Source organism: Chelonoidis abingdonii, chromosome 4 (assembly GCF_003597395.2).
Source record: "Chelonoidis abingdonii isolate Lonesome George chromosome 4, CheloAbing_2.0, whole genome shotgun sequence".
Taxonomy (NCBI): domain Eukaryota; kingdom Metazoa; phylum Chordata; order Testudines; family Testudinidae; genus Chelonoidis; species Chelonoidis abingdonii.
The window spans coordinates 137,986,876-138,010,347 of record NC_133772.1 but is presented as its reverse complement, the minus strand read 5'-3'; the positions used below and the strand labels follow the sequence as shown (position 1 = coordinate 138,010,347).

At 40.2% G+C, this 23,472-nt stretch overlaps 1 protein-coding gene across 1 annotated transcript in view; it reads left to right on the top strand.

Annotated features, from left to right (window-relative positions):
- BRF1 (BRF1 general transcription factor IIIB subunit) overlaps positions 1-23,472 on the top strand; it is a 174,551-nt gene that overhangs the window by 101,727 nt on the left and 49,352 nt on the right. Inside the window, exons 8-11 of the mRNA XM_075065721.1 lie at positions 3,025-3,086; positions 6,025-6,106; positions 6,207-6,262; positions 8,817-9,073. Of these exons, the coding sequence (XP_074921822.1) occupies positions 3,025-3,086; positions 6,025-6,106; positions 6,207-6,262; positions 8,817-9,073 (457 nt within the window). The remainder of the gene's footprint in view (positions 1-3,024; positions 3,087-6,024; positions 6,107-6,206; positions 6,263-8,816; positions 9,074-23,472) is intronic.

The window sequence follows — 23,472 nt, the reverse complement described above, 5'->3', positions numbered from 1 at the left end:
TGAGGATTTCAATAACTCAGTCATGGGTTCGGGGTTGTTATAAATGTGTATGGGCAGGGTTTTGTGGCCTGCCTTGTGCAGGAGGTCAGACTAGATGATCATATTGGTCCCTTCTGACTATGAGTCTGAGTCTAAATGCACAACTACAAAATGGGGAATAACTGGCTAGGTGATAGTACTGCTGAAGAGAATCTGGGGGTTATAGTGGACCACAATTTGAATATAAGTCAATAATGTGATGCATTTGCAAAAAAGGCAAATATCATTCTGGGGTGTATTGCCAGGAGTGTGGTATGTAAGACATGGGAGGTAATTGTTCCACTCTGCTTATCACTGGTGAGGTCTCGGCTGGAGTATTCATAGATTCATAGACTCTAAGACTGGAAGGGACCTTGAGAGATCAAGTCTAGTCCTCTGCCCCCGTGGCAGGACCACATATTTTCTAGACCATCCCTGATAGACATTTATCTAACCTACTCTTAAATATCTCCAGAGATGAAGATTCCACAACCTCCCTAGGCAGTTTATTCCAATGTTTAACCACCCTGACAGTTAGGAACTTTTTCCTAATGTCCAACCTAAACCTTCCTTGCTGCAGTTTAAGCCCATTGCTTCTTGTACTCTGTTTAGTTCTAGGTCATCTTTAAGAAAGATGTGGACACATTGGAGAGAGACTATAGATGAGAGCACCAAAAATGATAAAAGGTTTAGCAAACCTGACATATGAAGAAAGGTTAAAAAAAAAAAAACTGGGCATGTATAGTCTTGAGAAAAGAAGACTGAGGACGGAACTTGCTAAGTCTTCAAATATGTTAAGGAGCATTATAAAGATGACTCTGATCAGTTGTTTTCCACTGAAGGTAGGACAACAAGTAGTGGGCTTAATCTGTAGCAAGGGAGATTTAGGATAGAGATTTAAGAAAAACTTGCTAACTCTAAGGGTAGTTAAGCTACCTTCTAACCCTACGTTTCTGTGTTTCTGCAATTGAAATTTCACTCTTGTACTATGATGCAGCGAACTGGCGAAAAGCAGGTTCATACATGTTAGTATGGAATAATTAAAAATATTATTTTAAAATGTTTTTATTAAAGTTGTGATGTAAAACTTTCACACGTTGAGACCTAAGACCTTTGCAGCATTTGCTGAATTTATCATAAAGTTCAAAGCCGCATTGTTATAGTGGTAAAAAACCTTTCTTGAGGCATTTTCAGCCATTGTATTTACATAACATCTGCAGCAGCATAATATTTTCATTTATGAGGCTGACTCACAAGAAAGTTAGAGGACAAAGTTATGAGATTGTTTGGGATAGTAACAATTTCCAAATCACTATTATTAATTGAGGGGAAAACTCTCTTCATATATAGTTTAAATGAGGGAGGGAACACCTGATTTTGGTTATTTAGGATAATATTTTCCAATAAGCATAAAAGTGTTAAGGGCCCAACTTATTTTGAAAGTCTATGGGAGTTGGGCATGCAGCTTCCATATACCAATTTGAAAACTCCACCCTTCATCAATTTACAATTGTCCACTTGCTTTGGGCTCCTGTCACTGATTTCACGTAGTACAAGTGGCCAGTTTCGTTTTTTGTTTTTAATTCAGGGGATTCTTTGTCTTTTTCTGGAACACTGATGATTCCTACCCTTGTTTGTTTTAACCATTTTGTTCCTCACAACTCTCAAGACCCGGTACTGTGATAACTTACCATCTCATCAAAGGGAACTGACTGGAACTTTAATCAAAACCCATCAGCCATAGGAGAATTCCTTTCCTTCTAGTACCGATATTCATTCTCTGCACTTCTCAATACCCAGAAGTCTGGGAGTGCGAGATCAGTCTAGGGAGTCAAACTCAAGTGTCTTGAAAATTATTAGGGAGCAGTAACCACAAAGATGCCACCAGACTGACCCTCAACATTTTATTTTATATTTTGCTGCTGTAAGCTGTCTTTCAGAATGATAAAACTGTCTGATCTTCCACACAGTACATTGGAAACTAGTCAAATCAGCAGTTGCCCTTAGTTGATTAAACTTGGGGGGATGATCTTCCTTCTCCAGCATAATCCTTGAGCACATGATAACATTCCACTTTCTCTCTGCAGAGTGTTTTATAATGATCTAGGAAGATCAGTTTCTGCCCCTGCAAATTCTGTCATTCCTAGTTTAGGCATCTGTTTTGTCTAGCTATTCTGGCTAATGGGTATAATAAAAGTGTGGTTATGTTTTCAAAAGATGTCAATAAAAATAAGAGCCTAAGCAAAAGCACAAATGAATTTGTGCACACTCTAGTACTTTATAGTGGAGAACTGATAATATTGGCAGTTAGTTAGTTCTTTCTATTCATAGATCTCAAAGTGCTTTCCAGAGGTGGGTAAATTCTGTAATCCCCATTTAACATATGGGAAAATGAATGCACCTAAGTTTACATGTCACACACAAGGTTATATGGTGGGTGAGTTAGTGCCAGCAACAAAAGCCTAGTGTGGCTCCCAGCTTGATGCCCTATTCACTAGACCACGCTGCTTCTTTGATAACAGAAAATATTTTCTTAATCATAATTTTCAGAGGATTCATGGCCCATTTGACTGTGATGGAGAAATTCCTGTGATGACAAGAGAAAAATCAAATCATCTTATTCCAGTGATTTCACCAACTTAATAGCAAACATCTGTTGCTGCTGCAAATTAAAAAAAAAAAAAAAGTCTGCTGAAAATTACTGTAATATTTTTAGCTCTTCTCTGTGAAGCAATTAGTAGAGAAAGGGCTGGATTGGAGCGCATAGTCAGAATTCATTAACTGTGGTGACAATTTGCACACACACACACAAGGAAAGCAATAGGAAAGTGCGGTACATCTCCTCTATAAAGTTGGCGGGGTGTAATCCTCTGAAAGGTGATTATTTTGTTAACAAACCCATATAACCAATACTATACTTCAGATACAATTAAAAGCAGAATTTGAATTGGAGTGGACGTTCAGTGAATATGCATCTTAACTAAAATTTTTATTGCTTTTATTTAGATGAAAATACAGGCGATGGTGAATTAGATCTTAGTGGAATTGACGACACTGAAATAGATAGGGTAAGATATATTTTTATTCTATCTACAGTCTGATCTTAGAAGACAAATATTGTCTTATGTGGTTTATCTTCCCATGCCCCAACCTCCCACTTCGATGGAACTTGGTTATAATGCACATAGATGGTCAGGAATTAAAGCCCATGATTATGAGAATCTGGTACCAAAACTAATGCACATGGCCAATCTGTTACACTCTAGCTTGTTCGCTGCAAGACATAATAAAATCATAGTATGTTGTTACTGCTGCCATTTCTCATCATGTTGGAGTAATTGTTATTGGAAATGTATTTTATTTTAGAGAGGAAGGACCTTACGTTCCATTTAATATTAAATGCATGACGTAGTTACTTGCTGAAGATATGTTTAAGATGTGGTGCTGCCCTGGAAAGATACTGTAAAATGGCATTCTGGGCTCCTGTGTTGTCTCAATGATTTCCATAACTCTTACTCAGTTTATTTTATTTGCCTGTGTGACAGTAAAGTGTAGTAGAGCTGGGCAAATAACTGAATTTTTGGTTAGCTGTTAGCCCCAGAAAACTGGGGGCAGAGGGGAGACACTTTTGATATGGGTTAAATCGTAGCCTCTTTTGAATTTTTAACTAGTCAAAACATTCAGAAATATTTTATTTTAGGTCAAACAAAACATTTTGTTTTGGTTTTTGGCATTGTAAACATTTTAAAAATAAAAGCAAAGGAAATGGAGAACTAGAGGAGGGGTGGTGGTAGCCCCACCTCCTTTTAATGCCAGTAGCCCAGTGAGTAGGGTGTGTACTTGAGGGTCAAGAGACCTGGGTTCCAGCCTCTGCTCCTGAGTGGGGATTCAAACCTGGGTCTGCTGCAAAGACATAGTGTATTTTGGGCTGGGGGGGGTGGGTGTCTCTCCTGTTGGAACTGTTCCACTTTGTATAAACAATTAAATATTCATTGGAGCAGGGCCTTGTACCTAGATCTGTCCTCTCCCAGGAGAGTGCCCTGGTTACTGAGCTATAGAGTCTCTTACATGCTCTCTGGCCCAGACTAGTCAAGTATTTCATACAAAGTGAAACAGCTTCAGCAGGAAAGATTGACAGCCCCATCCTACAATTGCTAATAACACGGTGGTGAGGGCACTCACGTGGGAGTAGGAAGGCCTAGGTTCAAATCCCTACTCTAGAGCAGAAATTCAAAATGGGTCTTCCCTGTCCCAGATGAGTGCTCTAACCTCTGGGCTGTTGGGCATATAGGGCGCATGACCACCTCCTCACTTTTGTGAATGGTACCTAACTTGCCTTGTGAATCTTGCCTGAAAAACCAAAATGGTTCATTTCGATAATGTGAAAAAGGACCTGTTTTGACATTTCTGATTTTTTTTTTTCGTTTTGCTAGTATTGACATGAATTCATGAAATGTTTCAGGTGACCCAAATCTACCTTTTTCGGGGGGGCAAAAGTTTGGGCCAAAAATTTCTCCCAGTTTTAGGCCCAGGCTAGGATGTCCTTGAACGAGGTGCTGTGCAAACAGTGAAAGAGTTCCTGTCTCACAGCCTAAACATACAAGATAGACAAATGGTGGCTGAAAGGGAAACAAAGGCACTGAAGTGAAGTGACGTGCTCAAGGTCACACAGCAGGTCAGTGTCTGAATCCAGGTCTCCTGACTCCCAAGCTGGTGCCCTCTCCACTAGACCATGCTAAGCTTACAAATAAAAAGTGCAGTTACAAAAAACCCGGTGTTATAAATTCCTCTTCATGTCCTGAAATAACTGAAAACAATTGGGTTTCATACATGTAACTGAGAATATAATTTGATCTGCAGAATCTTTATTTTTGGTGATAGATGAGCAGGAAAGAGCCCCACTTGACTTTTAGCACCCGGGCTGAGTCTGCCAAGCAGGCAGTTAAGAAGAATATGGAAAGGAGTGAATGTGCTATGGAAATAACAGAAACAAGAAATACAAAACCCCTCCATGCCAATTTCAGTTACTCATCAGAATAGATCCATAATTTATGCAGAAGCTAGGAAGGAGCAAACCCTTCTCCTCCTCCTGCTAGACTCTGCAGTGAAGCCATAACTCTGATGCAAGCAGGGTGAATAGTTGAGCTATGAGTGAGTGTCTTTTTCATTATTATGACCCAAATTTAATACACACAAATGAAACTGAGAAAATATTGGCCAGGTAAATTGGTATTAGAACAAATGGTTTTTTTCCAAGTTTGTTCCAATGTGAAAGACGACTCCTTGCATCAATTTCATTAGAGTTGACTTATTTTTCTCATAAACTACTTGAGTGTATATTTTATTTTGAAAAAAATCTGAAATGGTAAAAGGAATAAATTGCTAGAGAATCAAGCTGTTTTATTAGTGCTTAAAACTAGTATCACTTACAATACTTGGCTCTACTCTTTTAATTCATCCACAAAATACTTTTTAAAAAAATGGTCATAAAAAGATGATTGGTAATGGTTTGATCCAGTTTTTCCTCACAGCTTTACCAATGTTCCTCATTCCCAACCTGCAAGTAGGAACCAGTGTTACACAAAGACTAGTTGTGCTGAACCTAATATTGGATTGGTATTGTAATCTGCATAACTGAAAGCTAGGATGAAATTCATCATGCCACTTTAATATTGCAATTTCTGGACCACATTTTGGTTTGTTCCTCTGCCCCACACAACTCCAGTGACTTGAGTGAAACTGAATGAGTAGAACTGAAAATATAATTTGAATGAATTCAGATCCCCAAAGTGGAAGGTTTAAAATACTAACTTATTGTGCTAACTAGTCTTTGTCGCTTCTTTCTTTACTATCCCATTCTTCCCCGTTGAACAAACTTTCCTTCATTTATCTAGTTCTAAAAATAAAGTTGAATGTGAATTACTCTTACCTGTAGTTTTTCACTGTATTTTGCCTACGATTTTCAGGTTAGTAGCTGAAGAGAAATGAACTTTATTTTGTTTTTAGTATATACTTGATGAAACAGAAGCTCAAATAAAAGCAGAACTGTGGATGAAAGAAAATGCGGATTATTTGAAGGAACAAAAGGGTAAGAAGCATAACAACTGAAAGGCTCTCTCTGGTTACATGTCACAAAAAGCAATCTGATACCTGTTCTTCATGCTGGCTACCTTTTTGTCATCTTTCAGAGAAAGAAGCGAGAATAGCAAAAGAGAAGGAGCTTGGGATTTATAAGGAACACAAGGTATGGGACTTAAATATTCCAATTGTGCTTAACAGTGTCCATTTGCAAATTTACTGGAAACTCATTATATTTCTTGGTCAAACTCCTCTTACAGTGGTTTAGAATATGTTGGGGTCAATCCAAGCAGTAATTCAGTTCTCTACTAGCCTAACAATAGCTTTTTATCTTACCCCTAAATGTTAATTAAACTGTGCTGCCGCACAGCTTTTCAGATGGTGAGTGTAACATTTTCCTGCCTGAGCATTGTTTACATCTCTAGCCCAAGACTATACTTTAAAGTCCTCTTGAACTCTGTTAGGTAGGGAACTTCTGTACATTGTGGTTGTGGCAATTTTTTTTTTGCATGGAACAGTCAGCTGCATTTATGATTGCTATCCTCAGTGATTACTTTGTTTAAAAATAATTCTTAAAATGTTCTTGATTTTTTTGAAAAGACATTCATGTTGTATTTGTTCTGAGTTTGCTACAACTGCAGCACTTTTGTATGTTGTTCCAGTAATGGTTTCTGTACGAAGAGGTGAACAAATCTCCATTACAGCAACTTGAAGGGATATTATTGTTCTACCTTTCATAAAGCATGTGACATTTATGTTAACAAGTGGCTTGTCCTCTCTGAGTTTAGCAGTTTAAAGCAGTCTAATTGGCCACATAGTCACAATTTACAGCATTAATATTTTGTGTAATTGACCAAGTGACGAGGCAGTCTGTGCATAATTTTTCCCATGCAGCTAAAATCTACATTAGTTTTTGGTGTGTGTTTTCCATCAGTCTTTTTTTAACAGATCAATGAAAGACACTATTTCTCAAGATATTTAAACAATAAAAAGTAAACCTGACAATGAAAGACTATTTGATGCTTGAAAGTTTCTCATTCAGGCTACATTCCTACAAATGGCATTGCACAAGTAATTTTCAAAACTGTGCATAACACTCTGGCACAGAAACAGCCCAAACACCTGCCTCTTTGTTCTGACAACATTGAATTTTTCTCTAACTCCCTACTGTTGCTGACAACTTTAGGCTAGAACTTGATTAACATAGTGCCTGCGATTTTCAAGGTAGCATTTGACCCGTGGAGATAAATAGAACAGTTATTATGCATTCAAAAATAATTCACTTGCAGATTTAGATGTTAAACCTTCTTTTGAGAATGAAAATGTTGGGCAAGACATCAAAGTTATTTCCTACTCTTTTAGATTGGGGACATGGGACCTTTCTTCACCTGAACAGTTGCCAGATACACTCAAAGATCTTTCTGTCTGTAACATCTGATCCTCTAGTTCTGGGTTGCAGTGTGTCAGGAAGTGTGGGGGAGACAAGGTCCTGCATCCCCCACTTCCTGTGATTCACCATGAATCTCAGCCAGCCAGTAAAACAGAAGGTTTATTAGCCAATAGGAGCACAGTCCAAAAGAGGTCTTGCAGGTACAGACAACAGGACCGCCTCAGTCAGGCAATCAGGTCCATATTGGGGGGCAGGGAGCTTGGACCCCGGCCCTGGGTCTTCCTCCATTTCCCCAGCCAGCTCCAAACTGAAATCCCCTCCAGCCGTCTCACCCAGCCACACACCCCGGCTCCTCCTTCAGCCTTTGTCCAGTTTCCCAGGCAGAAGGTGTCACCTGGCCCAGTCCCCCTCCTGTGCTCAGGTTACACGCTCAGGTATCATCCCTCAAGTGAAGTGACACCCTGATATTCCCATCACCAATGCAGACAGTACCAGTAACACTCCCACACAACATTCCCAGGTCAATCTGCCCCACTCCGTCACAGTGTCAGTCAAAAACTTTGACTTGCAACTTTTTGACCTACACAAGACTATCTCCAGCTGAACATCGCTGACATCACTGCAATGCCTAGCATCTAAGTGGAACGTGTAAGTGCTCAGAGGCTAGCATTAATGCCAATCCATTTACCCACTGATTGCCAACTCTGTAATACAGTTGGCCCTCTTCACTGAATCATGGAGCAAGAGTCCTATGGTGCTCTCCGAAATAGTATTGCTGTAATTTTGAGCCTCACTTTGCAGAAATTAACTATAGGGAGAGTTATAACCCAGTATGGGTCTAGTTATAAACAAGTATTTTTGGGGAAATGTATGTTTATTTTTTGATTAATTGTATAAAATGTATTGGGAGCCCCTCTCCTGTCACTGGAACAACCCCGTCCCCCTGTAGATGATATTTGGGAAAGAGGCTATGTTTCTCTTTGGTAACAATGCAGAAACTATAGGATTAATTTAGCAGAGCAATCATATTGACATGTGGTGGCATTTGGCAAAAGATACAAAAGCTAACATCTTATCTCTTGAAAAAGTTGCATGGGCTCTACAGTGTCCTCAGATGGCCAGAATCTCCATTTTACAGCTGATACCAGTCCTGGTGTCTGCAGCAGTACAATACCTGAAACATTATACTGGGGCATTAGCTTGGCACTGACTCCAGGTGAACCTACTGGGTCATCTAACACCAGTGTCAGCAGCACTGCAGATCACCCTTCTGTTCTGGTAAAAATTATTTTGATTGTATCTAACTCACTAATTTTATATTTTAATTAAGCCAAAGAAGTCAGCAAAAAAGCGGGAGCCAATTCAAGCTAGCACAGCAGGAGAAGCAATTGAAAAGATGTTGGAACAGAAGAAAATCTCAAGTAAAATTAATTATAATGTGCTAAAGGACCTGAACAGCAAAGGAAGTAACACACCAAAGAAAGAGGATGACAGCACCGATGACAGCAGCAACACCAAGAAGCTGTCAAGAAGAAAATCTACTGCCAGTAGGAATATAGCCAACACTGTAAACAGTATGGGAAAAAGGTATTGCAGTTGTTCATTTATCTCCGAGGCTGTCTGTGCATCTGTCTAGACAGACAGCGTAGATAGTGTAATGCTTGTTTGAGACTAAAGTAACATTAGGGCTCTGATTTTTATTTATTTTTCATGCAATGCTGCAATGAAACCTTATTTGCAGACCACATATCAGCTGACAGCTTCTGTGTGGATTAACCATCATAGTGTGAAAGAATCAATGAGAATTCACATGTGAATCTTTCAGCCGTAGATATCTATTCTTAATGTAATTCTGACATTTCTTGTCTTTCCTTAAGTTGGCTTCTTCATAGTCACAGACATGACACTAAAATGCTGATGTTTTGGCTTTTCCACTTGATATGAAAAAATAGATAGTATCCATCTGTTATGACAGCTAGCTGTTTGATTAGCTTTTATTTCAGTTTTATTCCAAGCTTTTGTTGTTAATTGATGACACAAATATAAAGCTTCACAGTAAATACGCATGTCAGTTTTCTGGTCTGCCCTTGCAAATGTTTAAGGCTGTGATGAAAACTTCTGTTTTAATGAGTAAAATACTCAGACTTGTTGGATAGATTTGGAGTATGCGGTAAAGTATACAGGGAAATTGGTGTGTGCTGTCTGCAATATTCAACTGTTTTATTAGTCTGGTTCAGATAATCATTTGAACTGCTTCAATGCATAGTCATTTCTCATTTGTCTGTTATATATTTCTATGGTTCCTACCTACAAAGAACCTAGTCTAAGTGTAGCCATACCATTACAGTTGATAACAGACAAAGTGTGGAGGGTAGAGGGAACAAAGATTGTGAATGAGTAACTAAGGTGTTCTTGTGTGTGTTTGTATATGGTTGGTGAAGACAAACTCAAAGGTGTGAGGTGAATGAGGGAGTTGATCCCTGATGGCAGGTTCAACCAGTGAGAAGGAAGCACAGTCATCAGTATGGAGGATGAAGTCCCCCAGGATTGAGGGTAGGAGATTAGGAGGAGAAAGGAAGTGAGAGAGCCAGAAATCAAAGCCCTCGCAGAACAAGTTGGGCTAGAGATGTACCAGGGTAATACAGGGGAAAGAGAAGAGCCTGATGCATGTACTTTGGAGGAGGAGAAGGAATGTGTGTTTGAAATCAGGGGAGCTTGGAGGCAGCAGCAGTGGAAAAATGTGAGGCTAATATCACTGCTGCCAGGGAGTGAGGGAATCAGCCACCCTATGAGAGAGTATCAGCAGAGGGAGGAGGAGAGTCAGGTAACTGTCTGTTCAAGATGGGAAAGGAGGAGAGACTGAACTGGTGAGGAGAGGAGAGAAGATAGATGGAGGTCAGTACCCAGAAGGTAAACAGAGCACAGTGAGAGTCTATAGTGTTCAGGTGCTTATTCTGGCCTTTGGTTTAAGAGCCAAAATTTAAGAATAAATGTGTAAATAGAGATCTGGCTTGTTTAAATTTCTCGATATTCCTAGGAGACTTGATTCTGCAAGAGACATTATTGTAATAGCAAAGATATTCTCCCTTGTCTGCTCTTTTTTCCTTGTTTGTTTACCATGATTGCTCCATGCTTATACAACGTTTCCCTGGAAAGATAATAGAAATACCCTTAATAACAACATTCTTACTTCCTCGTCTCCCTTCTGACCCTTTTACGTCAGCAAGAATATTGTAAGTCTCCTGTTTAGTTGATGATAATAGTGAGGTCTAAAAACCCACGAGCAGTGTTTTTTCTGTTAGCAAAGTGAAGTGCAAAAAAGCATTCAAGACTAATTTGTAGCATTTCACACACATTACCCTGAAGATATTTAGGTTTAACAATTTTTTGATGAAACTTAAACCAGGAGTTACATTATCTAATTAAATAATGCTCTGATTCTGTTGTCAGAAGGTGAATGCTTATAGGTGTCTTACATTGTGGTGGTATTATTGATTTTGAAAAAATTGCGTGTCGAGCTGAGCATTTAGCACCAGGGGTATGTCTGCACAGCAGCTAGACATCCATAACTGGCCCATCCCAGCTAACTTGGACTCACAGGACTTGGAACTGTTTCACGGCTGTGTAGACATCTGGACTCAGGCTGGAGCCTGGGCTCTAGGACCATCCGTGGTGGAAAGGTTCCAGAGCTATGACTCCAGCCTGAGTCCAGACGTCTACACAGCAATGAAACAGTCCCATGAGCCAGAGTCCGCTGGCACCGGCCCTCTGTGGGTGTCTAGTGGCTGTGTAGATATACCCTGGCAGTTTTTGACGGCTTCTCCACATCTTCACATCACCATTTTCAGGACCTGATTCTCAGAAATGCTGAGCCCTTGTAGCTCCAGTTGAAGTCAGTAGGCCCTTCAGCTGCTAAGTCCCTTTTTTTTTTAAATGCCTTAAATTAAACAATAAGGCAGTATAGACAGCTATCTAGATAAATACAAATAATTATTTTCTAAAAGTAGATAATAAAACCATGTTTATTTTTCCCTTTTTAAGTTCTCAAAGCACATCCTGAGGGTGCTTGCAGAGTTCTGTCACTGATTAGCAATTTTCAAATGTAGTTAATTTTGAAGCAAACCTGTGGGAGTTGTGTGGGGTGAGGTGGGTGCATGTATGTATATACAGGAGATATTGTATATTAAGGAGAGCTTTCACTTCCAAAGTAATGTTCCTGCTAAAACAATACTGAGAACTTGGCAAGCAAATAGATTATTTTGATTTCCTACAATTAAAGATTTATGATATTCCTTTTGATTTTCTTCCATTACTCTAAGTGCCAAACATCTTATATGGCATCCAGAAATTCCTTTGTTCAGCATTGTTGTTGTGTCATGCATAAATTCCTTTATTCAGCATCGTTCCTCTGAGAAGTGAATGGAAAATACTTCTCCTGTGATACAGTAATCATGGTAATTTGTATGCAATTAATAATAAAAACCCTTCACATTTCTCATTAGAAAATGAATGAAGTATGTATGCCAGAATCCAGGAGACATTTTCAGAGATTCTGCTAGCTATTTATTTTTCAGTGATTTATAATCCTGCTAGTTTATCTTTAGAGGTCTTAAATATTTAGTAATCTATCTGCAGCAGCAGCTTGCATCACAAGCATCTATGAGATCAGCATGCTATAATCCAATACTTCAATTAGTCCGAGTGATAGTTAAGTCTTAAAGACGTACTGGTTCAATTCTTTGGCCTAATTGAAAAGTACTGAGACCCAAGCTACTGGGAACTTGACAAGTGAGGAGAAGAATATTGGTGGTAGGTGATTAAAGCAGAATTTTTTATGGAAAGCAGAGTTTCAATATAAAACAGTTTTCCTTGCTCCCCATTCTCAAGTGAAATTGTTCTTCATGCTTACTTGACTTTTATGATTAGCAGAGGTCATCATAGTATAGGAAGGGTCATCTTACTGTATGTAGTGCAAGGAAGGATATGGCTCATCTTCAACTCTCTACCCTTCTAAATCCTCCTTGTACTATAAAATACAATGGATTATCCAAGGACTTCTCTTTATAGTTATACATTATAGTTAAAAGAGAATCCCCCAATCCTATTTAAAAGTGAGTCATTTTCTTGCAAGTATAAATCCATATTTCTTATGCTTTTTAGGCTACATGTTGGTAAGAACAGATTCAGACTAAAGCCCTTTGAATGGAAATGTTGTGTTTTTGATATATCAAACACAGAATAAGGATAGGCAGAGTATTAAGGAAAGATCTTCTAGGTTTTGTTCAGTGTTTTCACAGCTAAGTAAACAAATGCTATAATGTTGTATAATTATTGATTCCCAACAAATATTTAAGTAGATGGAGTGTTAAGAAAGTTTCATAGAAACAAGCTAAAATCTTATTTCCTTGGTAAACTATCTTTTTAATAGAGCATATTGGTGATATAATAATTACTGTTAAACTAATAGGAAAATTAAATTCCAAAGAGCATTTACTTTATCTACCATTTTACACTTTTCTAAACTGCAAACAAACCCTGATTTAAAAGCTGGGTTTGTAGTTTCTGGATTTTTGATGGGCTAGTGATATCAAAGAACAGTTTTTAAGAACCAAGTAAACATCTTGCTCTTCGATAAAATAGTATCATCAAATATACTAATATTTTCAAAAGCTAGGTTGGGTTTTGAGTGTTTTGCTTCATCTCAAACTGGATGAATTATATGCTTTTTAGAAAACAACATACTTTATTTGAATGCATTTCCAAGAAATATGCTGGAGTTGTACTTAATATACCTGTCAACATTAGTACTGAGCTCAATGAAGAGAGAATTTGAGGGTTTATTTATATAAATAAGATTAATTACATTTCTCATTGCATATAATTTTTTGTCTCCAGTGAGTACCAAGACTACTGTCTGGTTGGAGAGTCAAATAATTTTATTTTTGACACACTGAATGAGGCAATAATCTCCTCCTATTTAGTATGTCTGAGTTTTTAGGATCTAGTGCAGGAATAATTGTTTGATTTATACTGAATGCTATCAAAATAGTTGCCACAGCTTAATTTTAATTACCCAGTTGCACAGTTGATCTTCAGTCATGTTTTTTTAATGTGAAACAGAATTCATAATTATATAGAGATAGCATGTTAGTTCTTTTTTTTTTAAAGGCTAATCAAATAACTTCTATTTTATATATGCTAAAGTTCCAGTTTTGAAGTAAGTTATATCCTGGAATTCTTGAATTGTGATAAAGGAGGGGATCTAGGTCTGGTGGAAGCTTTAATAGTTTACATTTACTTGAACTGAAATGTTACTACATTACTTGCAAAGTGAAATATGTTGTAACACGAAAGTGTGGGAACTGAAGGGCCTTTCAAGTCATTGCTTTTAAAAATTTAAAGCCTATTATTGCTATGTACTTGAAATTGGCAATGATATCTGAGAGGACAGGATATATTATCAAGGGAATAAATGTGTCAAGTTAATCTCACAAAAAACTTGTCTTGGAAGAAATGCAGCAGGATTGTAAAGCACAGCTAAATCTCTTTTAATAAAATAAGGTTGTTTCGAACAAAAGGATGTGCATATACAATAGAAAACCAACTCATGTTTATTACAGAGATAGCAAAAGCCCTCAGTGGAGTTTTCAGGAATGAGTGTATTTGAAATTTACTTCCAAAAATTGTTTGTCTCCTTTCTTGCAGTTATTGATCCTACTAGTAGATACATTTTGTTAGCTGATGGCTAACCGATGCCAATATGGTTGAGTTACTAGCAGTTGTGCCACTGAGTCAGAAGATCCGTGGATTCATGGCCTACATATTGCTGACATTGCAGTGCAGTATTAGGGATGTGCTGCAATGTTAGAGCCTTGGAGTGGCTTGTTAAATTTGCATCTGTTCTGTTCTCATTTCTGTTGGATTTCCAAGTACATCTCGTGGCCCAGCGTCCTAGCCAACATTCCCCTTCTCACTAAAAGAGGTTGCAATTCCCAGGTAGTATGTATTACTATTGCATAGTACTCAGCACACAACAGCTGCTCCGTTGCCTGGACAGTCATTTTGCTACTTGTATTTAAGTCGTTATTCTGTCATATGCTTATCTTGAGTATGACAGTTGCCTTACGATCTGATTAGTTTAAATATTTCAGTTGTAGATAATTTTTTATCAAAATATTTCCAATAATGCTGGACATGTGTTTCACAGGCCCCTTTCATTTCAGTAGATCTTTTGAAATGTGACACATGCAAAAATACGCAAGGAATGAGCGGGTGTTAAAAGCTGCTCATCTGCTTCTAATCAGGAAACTTGCCTCTTCAGATGCATTTTTGGCACTGTGGTTGATTAGTAGAATATGTAGGTGCTTTTACTGGAAAAAAAACTATTTCCCACACACTCAGGACCATAGATAGTATGGAACAAATTATGCTGTGCACTTTATTTTTGGTTACAGGACTGGAATTGATGTAAAACTAGAACACTAAGTAGCATACCATTTCAGTGTTGGAAATGCCCTAGGCTCAGCTAAGTAAATATGCTCAGTGTGGATGTCCATTATTGCTTATCTTGCTATTGTCATGACTTGTGATTTATTTCTCTATAGTCAAAACAACCAGCAGCTGCTTTGTTGTGGATGTATAATATGTTCCGTGTACAATATTTAGCTTTGTAAGGTATTGGTATTGTGGGCAGAGCTCAAGTTTTCCAAATGAAGGACCATTCAGATCAGTTACCTGGATTGTACAGAATAGAGTTTGTTTAGTAATCCAAGATATTTCTGGGTGATTAAAAAATTAGAATTGGTTAACCTGTCTTGTTTTCACTTAGATGATGAATCAGCTAGACTTGGAAAGCCAAGGTCCGATGATGCATATGGGTATGTCTACTCTGCAGTTAGACAGCTGTGGCTGGTCCATACCAGCTGACGGGCTCTCAGGGCTTGGGCTAAGGGCTGTTTAATTGCGGTATAGGTGTTCAGGCTCGGGCTGCAGCCTGAGCTCTGGAACCCTCCCATCTTGAGAGTCTAGAGCCTGGGTTCCAGGCCAAGCTAGAATGTCTGCACCTCAGTTAAACAGCCCTCCCTCCTCCCCGGTCAGCTGGCACAGGCCAGCAATAGGTTTCTAATTGCAGGGTAGACATACTCTGTGTGAGAGAGAACCAAGGCTGTATTTTTACATACAGTACAGTTAATTAGCCTAACGAACCATGCTAATAGCGAGTAATGTAATTCTTAAGGTAACAAAGCACTCTGTTAATTTTACATTATCAAGGAAAGAGTTGGTCTTTTAGGGCTATGGTCCTGGTGCTAGGAAAAAGTAGTATTTAAAACATCATAGAATCATAGAATATCAGGGTTGGAAGGGACCTCAGGAGGTCATCTAGTCCAACTCCTTGCTCAAAGCAGGACCAATCCCCAACTAAATCATCCCATCCAGGGCTTTGTCAAGCCTGACCTTAAAAACCTCTAAGGAAGGAAATTCCACCACTTCCCTAGGTAACCCATTCCAATGCTTCACCACCCTCCTAGATTCATAGACTCTACGACTGGAAGGGACCTCGAGAGGTCATCGAGTCCAGTCCCCTGCCCTCATGGCAGGACCAAATACTGTCTAGACTATCTCTGATAGACATTTATCTAACCTACTCTTAATATTCCAGAGATGGAGATTCACAACCTCCTAGCAGTGATTCCAGTTGTTTACTACCCTGACGTTAGGAACTTTTTCTCCTAATGTCCACCTTAACCCTTGCTGCAGTTTAAGCCATGTTCTTGTTCATCATTGAGCTAAGTGAAAATTGTTCTCCTCTTCCTGATGATACTCTTTTGATACCTGAAATCTATCATTCCTCTCAGTCTTCTCTTTTCAAACTAAATAAACCCAGTTCTTTCAGCCTTCTCAGCATGTTCTCAAACCTTATCATTCTTGTGCTCTTCTCTGAGCCTCTCCAATTTCCACATCTTTCTTGAAATGCGGTGCCAGAACTGGAACAAATATTCATGAGGCAACCAGCGCAGAGTGAGCGAAGAATGACTTCTTCGTTTGTTACAACACCCTGTCTAATCATCCCGAATCACGTTTGCTTTTTTGCAACAATCACATGTTACTCATATTAAGCTTGTGGTCACTTGACCCATCTCTTGCCATACTCTTCCTAGACAGTCTCTTCCCATTCTGTATGTTGAAACTGATTGTTCTCCTAAGTGAGCACTTTGCATTTGTCTATTGAACTCATCTGTTTACTCTCAGACCATTTCTCAATGTCAGATCATTTTGAATTTGACCTGTCTTCAAACGCCAGTGCATCCTCGGTTTGGATAATCTGTCTGCAAACTTAATAAGCGTAACTTTCTATGCCAACATCTAAATCGTTGCTGAAGATATTGAACGCGAGCCCGTCCCAAAACCGACCCCTGCCGAACCCACTGTTTAACTTCCAGCAGGATTGGGACCATTAATAACTACTCCTCTGAGTATGGTTATCCAGCCAGTATAATGCACCCACTTATAGTACGCCATCTAAGTTACATTTGCCTAGTTTATCGATAAGATATCATGCGAGACATTAAATGCCTTACTAAAGTCTAGGTATACCACATCTACCACTTCTCTCTTATCCACAAGACTCGTATCCTATAAAGAAAGCTATCAGATGGTTTGACGCGATTTGTTCTTTACAAATCCAGGCTGCTATCCCTATCACCTTACACCTTCCAAGTATTGCAGATGATTTTTTAATTACTTGCTCCTTATCTCCTGGACATAAGTTAAACTAACTGCTTGTAGTTTCCTGGTTTTTTATTTCCTTTTTATAGATGGGCACAATATTGCCCTTTCCATTCTTCTGGAATTCTCCCGTCTCCCATGATTTCAAAGATAATGCTGAGCTCAGATACTCTCTCTATTACTCCTTGAGTATTCTAGGATGCATTTCATCAGCCTGGTGACTACAGGCATCTAACTTTCTAAGTGATTTTAACTTGCTCTTTTTTTTTTATCTTCTAAACTACCCCCTTCCCATAAGATCACTATATTAGACATTCCTTCAGACTTCTCAGTGAAGACCAAACAAAAAGTCATTAGCATCTCTGCATTCCAAGTTTTCCTGTTACTGTTTCTCCCTCCTCACTGAGCAGTGGCTACCTGTCCTTGGTCTTCCTCTTGCTTCTAATGTATTGATAAAAAGTCTTCTTGTTTCCCTTTATTCCCATAGCTAGTTTGAGCTCATTTTGTGCCTTTGCCTTTCTAATCTTGCCCCTGCATTCCTGTGTTATTTGCCTATATTCATCCTTTGTAATCTGACCTAGTTTCCATTTTTTATACGACTCCTTTTTATTTTGTAGGTCATGCAAGATCTCGTGGTTAAGCCAAGGTGGTCTTTTGCCACATTTTCTATCTTTCCTACCCATCGGAAGTTCCTAGTGAAAAAGTTTTTCCTATTATCCAACCTAAACGTCCCTCACTCAAGTTGAGACCATTACTCCTTGTTCTGTCATCTGCTACCACTGAGAACAATCTAGATCCATCCTCTTCGGAACCCCCTCTCAGGTAGTTGAAAGCAGCTATCAAATCCTCCGTCATTCTTCTCTTCTGCAGACTAAATAATCCCAGTTCCCTCAGCCTCTCCTCATAAATCGTGTGCTCCAGCCCACTAATCATTTTTGTTGCCCTCCACTGGACTCTTTCCAATTTTTCCACATGCTTCTTGTAGTGTGGAGCCCAAAATTGGACACAATACTCTAGATGAGGTTTCACGAATGCCGAATAGAGGGGAACGATCATGTCCCTCGATCTGCTGGCAATGCTCCTACTTATGCAGCCCAAAATGGCCTTAGTCTTTTTGGCAACAAGGGCACACTGTTGACTCATATCCAGCTTCTCGTCCACTGTAACCCCTAGATCCTTTTCTGCAGAACAGCTGCCTAGTTACTTGGCCCCTAGTCTCTAGCAGTGCATGGGATTCTTCCGTCCTAAGTGCAGGACTCTGCACTTGTCCTTGTTGAATCTCATCAGATTTCTTTTGGCCCAATTGAGTTTGAAAGTTCATGGTTTAGCTGAAAGGGCAGTTGGTAGATGTATTTCTTCAGGAATTCCCTGAAGGTCAAAGATTCTGTGTGAGAGCAAAGTTTGTAGAGATACAGTCCCATGTGTTTAGCAGATTTGAAGCACTTCTGAGTCTTTTCTATATGTGTTAAATGCTTTAATTTTCCCGCCATTTATTTTTATTTTTCAGAACTGTCTTCAGCTCTTTGTGTAAGTTACTTTTTGATATCCCCCCTTCTTACTTTGAGTTCTGCCACATGGCTTGGAATTCATAGGTATTACTGAAAATGAGATATTAAGTTTTACTTTTGGTCTTCTGCTGTGCTACAGGCTTTACTTCTGTGTGGTGACTGGCAGAGGGTCACTGGCATGAAATTCACTTTTGGAAGAACCCTCTTTTAGAAGAGAGGCTGGGGCTGACGGTACCTTATTCAGATTGTAGTTCCAAGATCTTTCTCTCAGTCAACTGGCTTGTTTTTGTTGCATTTGTTTAGGTGTGGTCTGTAACAGGAATGTGTTCTCTTTTAAAGCATGCTAGTAATGGTTATTTGGATGTTGGCCTCAACTCAAATTGTTGCCCACTTAAGATGGGGATTTTTCTGCATGTCTTCACATGTGAATGTGCTGTATAGAATAGGCTTTTGGTTCGGATATTAGCTAATTGGTAAATCGATCCTCTGGAATGTTTTCATGAGATGCTCTGTGAAGGGCAGCTAAACTCTTAGTCCTCTATAATCTATACTTCGTAAGTTTGTAGCATAATGTGTACATGTTTGAGTTTTGCTTCTGTATTATATAGTTTAGATCCAAGTAAAAGGATAGTGTAATGAAAATAACTGATGCTTTTTCTTTGTAAAACTGTAGCATTTACCAAGCACCTCCATTTAAAATAAATTTTACCAATATCTAACTTGGTAACCTTTAATGGGGACACATTTATATAAATTGGTTTCATCTTGTTTTCATTTACAAAAAGCAAACCTTAGAGAAATGGTTGCTTAACCAAAGGGTAAGTTTTTGCCACTTGTCAGTACACCGCTACCTCAGTATAACCCCACCTGATATAACATGAATTTGGATATAACGCGGTAAAGCAGTGCTCCAGGGGCACGGGGCTACACACTCCTGTGGATCAAAGCAAGTTCAATATAACATGGTTTCACATATAATGCGGTAAGGTGTATTGAGCTAATTTTATATTTTTAACCTAAAATCAGGTGAGCAGCAGATATTACTCCTCTTCTTACCAGAATTAGGTGACCGGAGTAATGGTTCTTCTTCGAGAGATGTCCCTGTGGGTGCTCCACTCTAAGTGTCGGTGCGCCCCTGCGCCTTTGACCGGAGATTTCTGCAGCAGTACTCGTATCGGCCATGCATGCTCTGAGCCTGTCCCCCCGCTCTGAGTATACCTCTAGTGAGCATGCGTGGCCGGTTCTCTCTGTTCCTTCTCTACCGTCCCCAGCTTGAGACGGAGCTTAGCAGATTCGTTCAAGAATTTCTTTCCTTATCTTAAAATTGGTTTTCAGCCCTCGACCTACAAGATGCCTATTTTCATGTCACTATCCACCCAGCCCACAGGCGTTTCCTTCATTTTACCCTTGTCTCAATGCATTTCCAATACAGAGTTCTACCTTTCAGCCTTTCCACTGCTCCCCGAGTTTTCTCCAAGCTCCTAGTGGTAGTCACTGTCTACCTCAGGGGAAAAGGGGTCATAATATTCCTTACCTTGACGATTGCCTTTTCAAGGCCTCCATGTTCGACGAAGCCCTCTGCTTCACACAACTCACCATTGATTGCTTCCAATCTCTGGGCCTGCAAATAAACAGAAGCAAATCCATATTAAGTCCTACCCAGCACCTGGAATTTATAGGAGCGAGCCTCGACTCCACAACCGGGCTGGCATCTCTCCCACCTGACCGATTCAATACCATAAAACTGCTGGCTACGAGCTTCGTGACAGCCCCCAGGTCACCGCCCGAGACTGCCTCCAACTACTAGGGCACATGGCCTCGTGCACGTTCGTGGTCCAGAATGCACGTCTCTGCATGAGGTGCTTCCAGACTGTGCTGGCCACAGTTTATAAACCAAACGTGCACTTGCTAAACAAACCCTTGGCCATACCCTACCGAATCAAAGACTCTCTCCTATGGTGGACAGTCTCCTCCAACCTCTGCTCTGGAGTCCCCTTCCTCCAGACCTTCCCAACTCTGATAATGGCGACCGATGCATCTCTCACTGGCTGGGGGGCCCACATCTCTCACCAAACAGTCCACGGGCTATGGTCTCCCTCCGAGACCTCCCTGCACATAAATGTTCTAGAACTTCGAGCTATACAAAATGCCTGCTGCCACTTCCTGCCACTAATCAAGAATCAGCATGTACGCATAATGACAGACAACATTGCCTGCATGTTCTACGTAAACAGACAAGGAGGAGCTCGCTCCCACTCTTTGCTCAGAGGCCATAAAACTCTGGAATTGGTGCCTTGCGAACTACATCCGCATATCAGTTGCTTATCTCCCCGGGGTGATGAATACCACTGCCGATGAGTTAAGCAGACGTTTCCCTTTGGAACATGAATGAGAGGTAGACGACGGAATCATTTACAACATATTTCGCACTTGGGGTCACCCAACCATAGATTTCTTTGCAACTGAGAAAAACACGAAATGCCTCAATTTTTGCTCCAGGGAGGGACTGGGCCAACACTCCCTCGGAGATGCATTCATGATCCCATGGCACTGGGACTTACTCTATGCATTTCCCCCAATACCACTTCTGAATAGGGTCCTCATAAAGATACGAACGGACCTTGCCACAGTGATCTTGATTGCACCTTCATGACCGAGACAACCGTGGTTCCCTTTCCTCACCAGAATGTCAGTTCGACCACCGATCTCACTGCCTCACATCCCGAACCTTTTATCACAGCAACACAGCAGGCTTCTTCACCCCAATCTCTGCATGCTTCATCTCAAAGCCTGGTACCTGCATGGTTCTCCCAAGGAGAACTAGACTGTTCCGAGGGTGCTTCTACACAGCAGAACACAATTCACTCGTACCACCCATCTCTGAAAGTGGAAGCGATTCACAGAATGGTGTTCAACTAAACAACTGTCTCCTATCTCTGCATCCCTCCCCCGCATACTCGACTACCTATTAGACATTAAGCAATCCGGCCTTTCCTTCAGCTCCATCAGAGTCCACTTAGCTGCCATCACAACCTTTCATGATACAGTTGATAATATCTCGGTCTTCACTCATCCCATCACCAAGTGTTTCCTTAAGGGACTCCAAACCTTATATCCAGACATTAAGCCACCTACCCCTCCATGGGATCTTCACCTAGTATTGTCCTTTTAACTCATCAACCCTTTGAGCCCTTAGCCACCTGCTCCCTTTTGCACCTCTCGATGAAAACAGCCTTTTTGGTGGCGATTACCTCCGCCAGACTGGCAGGAGAGATAGTAGCCCTTATGGCAGATCAACCATATACGCTCTTCTTCAAGGACAAAGTTACCCTACTCCTACACCCGAAATTCCTTCCAAAAGTTTATGCTTCATTTCACATCAATGAACCAATACATTTACCAACTTTCTTCCCGAAACCACATGCAAACTCCTTTGAAGCCACAGTGCACACGCTTGATGTGCGCAGGGCCTTATCCTTCTATTTGGACAGAACCAAACCCTTCAGAAACTCTCCTAGACTCTTTATCTCCATCGGGAAGCGCTCCAAAGGCATGCCTATCTCTACCCAGAGACTTTCAAACTGGATCTCCGATTGCATACGACTCTCTCAGATAAAAAACATTACACCTCCAGCATCAATCAGAACACATTCCACTAGATCTGTATCTACCTCTGTAGCCTTCTTACGTAAAGTAGCATTGACTGACATTTGTAGAGCAGCCACTTGGTCCTCCAAGCACACATTTGTCAAACACTATGCCCTTACTCAGGGCCCTCTCTCTGACACTCGATTAGGCAGGGCAGTATTATCTACTGCATTCCTACCAGATCCGAAGTCCCTACCTCCTTGAGATACACTGCTTCGAAGTCACTTAGAGTAGAGCACCCACAAGGACATCTCTCTCAAAGAGGTTACTCACCTTGTGCAGTAACTGACGTTCTTCGAGATGAGTGTCCCTGTGGGTGCTCCACTACCCACCCTCCTCTCCTCTACTTCAGAGTTGGGGTAGCCTCCGTTGTAGAAGAGGAACTGAGGGAACCTGAGGTATACTCAGAGCAAGGGGGCAGGCTCTGAGCATGCGTGACCGGTACGAGTACTGCTGCAGAAATCTGCGATCAAAGGTGCAGGGGCGCACTGACACCTAGAGTGAAGCATCCACAGGGACACTCATCTCAAAGCATGTTAACTTTTGCTAACTGCCGTATCGTATTTTTTACCCCTCCCCCAAAAGAGTAATACTCCAATGAGACAGGAAATCCCACAAAAGGTTTTGTTTCCTGATATTTCATACAGTTCCAGTCCAGAGAATTAGTAATAATTGCATAACAATGACTGCAGTTCTTAAACTGAAGCTCATGTGGTGCTGGAAATTATAAAGATCTGCTACAAAACTCAAGAGCATATGTGGCTGGTTCACATAATATTTCATAGCATCCAGATAATTAGTTGTAAATTGGCTTGTGTACTGCGTCTCAGTCATCATTATATAAGTGCTGTTCCGTTACCAAGTAATGATTCCCATGCACTTGTGGTAACTGATTTCTGCCTTACCTTGCTGTGTTTGTTACTAAATGTAGAGCAAAACGTTTTGAAATAGTTATTAGAATGACTTGAGAAGATTTATGCAGAAAATGTAGCTGTGCTTCTCTTTTTAGTTCATTTTTTTCATAAGTCATCAAACTCTGAACCATATTTTGCCCTTCCTATGCAGTAGTTGAACAACCCAGATGCCATGCTAGGGGGTTGTGAA